At 45.3% G+C, this 8,355-nt stretch overlaps 1 protein-coding gene across 2 annotated transcripts in view; it reads left to right on the top strand.

The window, feature by feature from the left end:
• The first annotated feature begins 3,628 nt into the window (after positions 1-3,628).
• KMO (kynurenine 3-monooxygenase) overlaps positions 3,629-8,355 on the top strand; it is a 58,707-nt gene continuing 53,980 nt past the window's right edge. For both annotated transcript variants that reach the window (XM_084820763.1, XM_084820752.1), the window contains exons 1-2: positions 3,629-3,697; positions 8,046-8,115. In XM_084820763.1, the coding sequence (XP_084676889.1) occupies positions 8,059-8,115 (57 nt within the window). In that variant the 5' untranslated portion in view covers positions 3,629-3,697; positions 8,046-8,058. The remainder of the gene's footprint in view (positions 3,698-8,045; positions 8,116-8,355) is intronic.

Raw genomic sequence — 8,355 nt, 5'->3', positions numbered from 1 at the left:
CCCCGGCCGGCGGCCCGCCCGGCACTTCCCCCGCATCGTCAGCCAGCCTCCCTCCTTGTTGTTGTTAGGCCGGCTCCTGCTTTGGCTCCTCCCCCGCCCCGCCCCGCGCTTGCAAAGGAAAGGGCTGCCGCAAGCCGCACGCACATCATTCAGTTTTTTTAAAGAACACCTCAGGCTTTGAGTAGCATTGATCTGAATCAATCAGACACTGGTCTAGGGGGAACACGGGCAATGAGGGCGCAGGAGTGGCAAAGGGGCAGTCTTTACGTTGGTCCTGTGCGCTCATTGGTCGTGTCCCCCAAAGGCAGTGTCTATTGGCTGGGGTCGCTGCTACTCAACTCTTAAGTTGAAAAAATGCCGTGCTGCAATGCAGACTCATCCAGCCCGCTGCTGTAGCACTTCCTGTTAGGGTGGGGCCAGGCCGGGAGAGGGAGCCGGCCCAAGTTCCGGGGTCATTGGGGGCCCGCTGGGCCCCGGACCAGCGCCCCACTGTCCGGCCATTGCCGGGGGGGGGGGTTGCCTGTGTGTGGGTCAGCAATTTGCCTTCTACCAAATTGTTGTTTTGTTGTGCATTTGGGCAAATGTGACTTGGCATTTGGGGCTCAGATCTTATCTCTACCTTGTACTCAGTTTCTTGGCCAATTGACTTGACTCTGAGCCTCATCAGTTTGCATTCTGTGAAATGCGTGTTGGAGCTGAGAACTGTGAGTTCAAAATAGTGATTTTTGAGTTTTGGAGCGCAGCCTCTACCTCTGCCTTGTTCTTCAGTTCTTGAGCAAGTTACTTTTCTTTTAGTCTCACTGTCTTGTCTTCTGGAAAGGGATGTTTTGTGACTGGCTACTGGCTACATGCACCATGGCACCCATTTTGTGAGACATTTTGAGAAACCATCTCAAAATTCTGGAGGCAGCATCCAGTGTGATGTAAGTGCTAACATAAATGATATTGAGCTAGTGTAAGAGACCTCTAAGCAATGCCAATAGCTGGCATGGCAGGTTTTCTGGGAACTTTGTTGCACCATCTAACGTCATAGGCTTTGCACTAAAGGTCCCTTATGCTAGCACAGTGTAACTTATATTAGCGCTCATGTTGCATTGGATACTGCCCCAAATGTGTCCACTTTTGAATGTCACATAATACTGCTGCTGTGAGAAGCAATTGGGAATATCTGGGTGTGGGCAGAGAAAGGGAGAGACATATCACTCTGCACATGCTCAGAGTCTTTATGCCTGACCAAAAAGCCTTTGCTTCTTAAATCCCCAAAACAAAATGGAAAAGGAAAGGGGATGGGGACCTGCAGCCCACCAAATGTGGTTGGAAACTAAGCTGCTTGCTTTCACCTAAGGGGGACTTTATTGCTCTTGCTCATTGTCATCAGTGGTGCAGTGGTAAATGTTGAAGTGCAGGCACTCATCATGATAGTCCCCATAACTGGGATCACGTCAAATCAAAGATGATGGCTGTCTTAGGAAATGAAGATGGTGGGCAGCATGCCCAGCCACTAAGCAAAAAATAAGGTGAAAAACAGGTGTTGCTGGGGGGGGCACTAAAGAGATCAGTAAGGGACTAGGAAGAGCCATGGGGGTGGGCTAGGAAGGGCACCAGTAAACCAGCAGGGGAGCTAGCATGAAGACTGGGCTGCAGGGCTGGGGAAGGTTGTGTGCTTTTATGTCTGAATGGATGGGGGCTGCATGTGTAAGAAAGAGAATGAGAAAAAAAGGGTGAGTGGGGATATTTTGGAGGAATACAGATTTTGGCTGCCATGGTAGGTGTGGACAGTCACAAACAAGAAGGCTAAAAGAAAGTAACTTGCCCAAGAACCTAAGTTCAAGGCAGAGTTGGGATCTGAGCTCAAACACCCCAAACCACTCTTGTGAACCAAGTTTTTTGCTACAACACTCATTATCAGAAAGCAAACCGATGAGGCTCAGAGACTGCTGTGTGAGGCCCAGAGGCATTCTGGGAAATACAGATGGGTCTACAGTGGGGGTCCCCAACCCCTGGGCCGCAGACCGGTACCAGGCCATGGCCTGTTAGGAACAGGGCCACGAAGGGGTGTGCGAAACCCCCTTACCTTGGGGGGGAGGCGGCTGCTGGGACGCAAATGCCGACTATGTACTTCAAGTAATTGGCTGCATAAATCTTTACGAAGTCGATGTACAAATCGAAGTCCGCCCGCGAAACCTCCCCCCCCCCCCGGTCTGTGGCGCAAAAAAGGCTGGGGACCGCTGGTCTAGCGGCTGGAGCTTCAGTTTGCAGCCTGTCAACCTCACACTGTATTTTCTTTTATTTTAAAAAATCAAACGAAAATCAAACCAGGCAGGGAGCCTGGCAGGTGCCAAGAAAGGTGTCTGTGGGCCCCACATTGGAGACCCCAGGACTAGAACTTCATCTCTTGTCACCACCATTTGCCTCAGTTCATCAGACTCTCCTCATGAACATATCAGTTCAGGCACATGTGTCAGCCCTATTTCTTCTGCAGCGAAGGCAAAGAAAAGAACTCATTTAGATTCTCTGCAATCTCCTTATTCTCGTTTTGTGCCCCTTTAACTCCGTCGTCATCCAATCGTCCAACTGTCTGCCTAGCCAGTTCCCTGTGTCTGATGTGTTTAAAGAAGTCTTCATTGTTGGCCTTGATGGGTTCGCAGTTTGGGGGTGCTCCTGGACTCAGCCCTGAGCCTGGATGCCCAGGAGTGCATTTGCACAGTTAAAACGAGTGCGCCAGCTGCGCCTGTTCCTTGAGATGTCCAGCTTGACCACAGTGACATGTACCTTCATTACATCCCATTTGGATTACTGCAACGCGCTCTACGTGGGGCTGCCTCTGAAGAGTGCTCGGAAACTTCAGCTGGTTCAAAGAACTGCGGCCAGACTGCTGACTGGGGCTGGTTGCAGGGAGCATACAACTTCCCTGTTAAAACAGCTTCACTGGCTCCCAGTCTGTTTCCGGGCACAATTCAAAGTGCCATCAAGAGAATAATACAATTAGGGCTCCGTGGAAACAGTGCAGACCCCCCCCCCCCGCAATGATAAACCAGGTCTTTTAGAACATAGAAACACACAAGAGAGAAGATGTGATTGAGGTAACATCGCAACAAAGCTGGAGAAGAAGTGAAGCCAATAGCGTGGAAACACAACCCTAGATTAAGTTAGGAATAAGTCCAGGGTCGCTTCCATATTTTCCCTAGGTTTCTGCAATTCAATTTCCAGTGTGTATGAGACACAATTCATCAGCTTTCCCAACCCATGGAGTTTTCTGATGGGAAGCTATTAAACTCCAACATTTCAAAACTGGGAAAGGGGTAAAATGTGTTTTTATTTGCTGCACTGGCAGCTTTGAGTTAATGTATGTTTGAAGTTTTAAAAATCCCTAGGACATTACAGTTTAATTTCTGTTTTTTCAATTATACTAGAGAATGAATAACTTTACTAAAGTCTCACTGATTTCAGTTGGTCTCCTTAAGTATGACTAATTCTGGATCCAACCCAATTATTTGAGTGTCCAGGTATATTCTGTTTTTGCTGACCATTGACCATAGAACATGAGTGGACCGCCTATTTCTCCTCCCCTGCAAACATTCTTTGTTGAGCAGGAGAAATATACACACTTTCTCTGCCTGGCGTAAAAAGAGACATTGAAGTCATGGATCCTTCTGATACACAGAGGAAAAAAGTAGCTATTATTGGGGGAGGCTTGGTAAGAAATTTTTATTTCATTCTCTGATGATTACTGATAGGCGATCCATTGGTTTGTTTTTCATACCCATACCATAGCTTGATAATGGACAGTAAAATAGGAAGAGCTGTAACTATGTCTTCATACCTGGGTGTATAACATTTTAACATTCAGCTGTGTCTCACCTAGAAATGTAGAAACTCTGTATAAATTACAACAATCTACACTTTCTCTGATAACAAGGAATCGTACCCATGCCTGAATTCAGGTGCTGTTGTTTTTTCTCTTGCAGCCATATCTTTTTATACATCTATTTTATTTATGTTCCGCTGTATAGTTGCATTTATGAACTAGAAGACTATATTAGTGCTTTTCAAACTGTGTTTATAAGAACATTGGGGCTGTCTCACCAATCTTCCCTTCAGTTTGCAATTCCTGGGGAATATTGAGTGCATTTTATTTTAGGGTGTCCTTTCAATTTGCAAGGGGCAACAACTAAACTGATAGTCCTGGGCCACCACCCTGCACAAACTGAGAGTGTCCCCAAGAATCTGCCTCAATATCCTTTTGTAATGTGCAGAGATTCTGTTGTTTGGGTGGTGCACAGCAGTTTTTCAGCTTCCACAAGGATACGAAGTTTTCAAAACCACTGGAGTAAAAGGTACTTTTTAAGAATGCAATTTCTTTTCATGTGAAATGACTTGGGAAGAAACTTAGGTAAGCTGATGCTGGGTGAAGAACGTAATTCAGTATGCACTGAAAGGACTTTGCTCCTTGAACCTTTCTGAAGGACTCTCTATTAAAGGTAAATGACACAGGGTAGTTGTTTATATAACTTCTAGAAGATGTGGAGACACACCTATGTCTGAAGATATATGGAAAAAGTAATGTGAGAATTAAAATAAATGCATGTAGCTCTGAGAGACAGCTGGGGTATCTACCTTTTCCCGAACAAGAGGCTAACTGTGGGTATCTCTACACCAGCCTAAAATCCTGCATTTAAAATGGGGCTTTCTGCTTCCGTTTTAAATGCAGGATCACAACAACTCCCTTTTTCACCTGCTTCCTTTCCCCCGCCTTCTCCCCCTTATCTGAGTCTTCCATATGTTTCATTGTTCTGGCTCCTCTTCTTGCTGCTTTTCCTCTTTTCACAGAGGAACACAACGGGGTAATTTGATAGCTCATTATCTAAGATCTATTTAAAAATGGAACAAAGGGCATTTAGTGCAGGAGACACCTAGGAGGATCACAGCGTCATGTAAAGAGCCCGCAAACATCTGTGAGGGAGCCATCTCAACTGGGGTATCTACCTTTTCCCGAACAAGGGAGACAGCTCGGGTATCTACCTTTTCCCGAACAAGAGGCTAACTGGGTATTTCTACACCAGCCTAAAATCCTGCATTTAAAATGGGGCTTTCTGCTTCCGTTTTAAATGCAGGATCACCACTGACTCCCTTTACATGCACTTCCTCCCCCCCCCTTCTCCCTGTATCTGAGCCTTCCATTATCTTTCATTGATCTCGCTTCTCTTCTTGCTGCTTTAACTCTTTTCACAGAGGAAACTGAAGCGGAACACGTCGTGGTAATTTGATAGCTCATTATCTGCCATCTATTTAAAAACGGAACCAAGGGCATTTAGTGCAGGAGGGTCACGGCAGGGTCATGGTGACATGTGAAGAGTCCACAAACTTCCGTGAAGGAGTAATCTTAGTCGCAGGATAAAAGCTCCGCGTGATCATGCCCAATATGACTGCAAGTTCAGAATCCTTGAAGTATTTGTGGCAGCAGAAGATTCCTCAACATTTCAATTTACATACAAAGATTTGTGCCACCTGTTCTGTAGATCTGTGGAAGAACTTGGCTCCCTCACTAGGAGCCTACAAATTTTCTAATCTTTTAAAGTAGATGATGTAGTAGATGCTCAGTTCAAAGACACAGCAGTGCAATGAGAGATATGTGTTTACTGGTGTAATTTACAAATATAAATAGCATTCAAAGTTCTTCTCAACACCCTGCATACATACAGATCTTTGGGAAAGGTGACCTGAAGAGCAACAGCTTTATATGAGTGCAATGGACTATATGAGACTTTCCAAAATGATATCAGTGGTATACATTAGCACTAACTGTGCCCTGCTGACATAGGGGGTGTTTCTAGAGGGAATGCTCCTAGCTCTACAAAATAATGGCTTTTCTGCTGCAAGTTAAAAATGGAATTGCAATTGGCTGTCCACACTTCAGGGGTCTAGTGCTTTTTTCGTGTGTGCATCTTGCTATTTTCCATCGACACTGTGGGTAGTGTTCTCTCCCTCTCCTTTCCCCACCCCTTCCAGTTGCCACATACTCCCTTCTTCCAACATTTTGAAGCATCCTTACTTCCAAGTAAACATGGTAATTCTGGCTCCTTCAAGACTAACAAAATTACTCTGGCACAAGCTTCTGCAGACACTGCCAATTTACATGTAAGCCCCATCAACATCCCCTTTAAAAGCCTGCTCAGAGGAATCTCCCCTCTTTCACCAATGTAGCGAGGCACCGTCCAGGAGCAAAGATGTGAAGCGAGGCAATACACTCATCCTTGTTGCCTCTCCATTCCCCAAAAGACTGAGCAGGAGCTCTGGAGGAACTTGCCTGCTTGCTCAAGGCTTGGTAGGAGAACAACTTTAATCTTTTGCTGCCACTGTTGTGCTCCAGTAAAAATGCACAAATACACCTATTAAAAATATATATTAGTTGCGCTATTTCATCATAAAACAATCCCGCGATTTTGAACTTGTTTCTAACCATTTTTTTTTAATAGTGCCTGCAGCACAGGGCTAAAGGATTGTAGCTAAGCTTAGTTCCTGGTTACAAATTCAACAAGTTACAAATTCAACTGTTAAGTCCCACTGATTTCCAGGCTAGTCCATTTCACACCCAGATCTTATTAAACAATCCAATCTAGTAGGTTTCATAATCCTAGCTAATCAGTTCCACAACAGGGATAGGAAAGTTTGATTTTTACAGCTTGTTAGTTGGCTCTGCAACTCTTGTTTTAGCAAAAAGGTCTCACTGCCCCCCCGACTCACAAAGCAGCCCCATTTTTACCCCCCCCCTACTTTTATTTCATTAGATCAGAATTGTGCAAGTATTGGATTAATGGAAAGAAAGAAGGAAAATGGCACCGCAGAATTAAGTAACTAATTGCAGTTGGTGGGTGGGCAGGACAAAGTTCATTCCAGGATTGAAGGAAGGTTCAAGAAGCAATCAATTAAGGCATTGTTGAGAGCCGTGTAGGGAGAGGCAGAAGCGAATGCTTTCATCTACAATTCATATAAAGAAAAGATTTAGTGGGCAAAAAAGCAAGATGAGGCAAAACACAGGAAATGAGACAAAAGCTCCTTAAGCCACAATCCTGTGGAGATAGTCAGCAGCCTCTGAAGTCGGAGGCTGCCAAGCATCTAGTGCAGGGAGCCGGAGCACAGAGGTGATCCTCACCTCTGTCCTTTGGCCACCCTGCATTTTTGCTAGATGAGCAAATTCACCATCTAGCCACCGTGCTTCAGAGTGGGAGGGAAGGAGGCTGGGCGAGCAGAGGAAGCTGAGTAAGCCAGCTTCCCCAGTCTCTTCTTGTCCCTGCCCCTGCCCCTTTTCCCCATCTCTGCTCAGAGATGTAGCCAGAATTGCACTGGCTTTGAGGGGGAGGGGCAGAGAGCATGGTTTCTGGGCTCCAAGGGCAGAGCCCTGTTTTTGACCTCAGATCCCAGAAACGGAACAATCCTATGTCGTCCCCCCACCCCCGGGGGCATAGGATTGCTCTCTTAGAGGAGTTGCCCTGCAGGACATAAAATGATTCCATAACTGGGAATGCAAGTCAAGAGGGGCATTCCCAATAGCCATCTTCCTATTCCATTCTTTCCCTACTTAGCAGATCTTCTGTGTTGAGAGAAAAGGGGGAAAGCAAGGAAGGATTACAGGAGCATGACAATGTCATGTGGACTCCCCATAAAATTCTGTGAAGGAGGCAGGGCCTCCATGTAATACCAGGAAAACAGTGGGTCACTCTGAACGAGATCTTTGAAAACTGGCAAAAGTGCTGTCTTTCCCTTTTTTACATTTTGCAAAGTCTACACTGTTCACCATGGGCTATTCAGCACTCTCTTTTAATCTATCTTGTGCAACAACTTGGTGTTTGTCCTGCAGTCGTGGGGATTCAAGAATTCTGATGGCCCAATGTATCACATGCTTTCCATTTGGTATTATTTGTTTGTCCTCCCCTACTGAAAAGGCTTCAGGTGTGTTGCACATTTTAGATCTATATACTATCTCCAAATCCTGTATAAACAAACTATTTCTCATCTCTAAAATCTCTCTAATGCTTTTATTGCAGGTGGGTTCTTTAAATGCTTGTTTCTTTGCAAGAAGGGGTTTCTTGGTGGAAATATACGAAACCAGACCAGGTATGCCTTTCTCCCCCCCCCCCTTTTTTTTTTTTTAGCATAAATCGAAATCCTATCCTGAATGTGTGCTTGTAAATCCTATTGACTTATGTGGAACTTGCATACATGTGTGTGTGCATTGTTTATTGCCATTGTTTTGCTTCGGTTTTTTTGACATTGGTATGAAATGTTGTATTTTGAACTTCTGGGGTTATATCCAATGACTGCATGAGTGGAAGGGAGCTCCCCATCCTCTTTCTC

This window comes from Heloderma suspectum, chromosome 1 (assembly GCF_057233095.1).
Source record: "Heloderma suspectum isolate Gila_16-S chromosome 1, 16-S_ref, whole genome shotgun sequence".
Classification (NCBI taxonomy): Eukaryota; Metazoa; Chordata; class Lepidosauria; order Squamata; family Helodermatidae; genus Heloderma; species Heloderma suspectum.
This window is presented reverse-complemented; position numbering and strand designations above follow the sequence as displayed.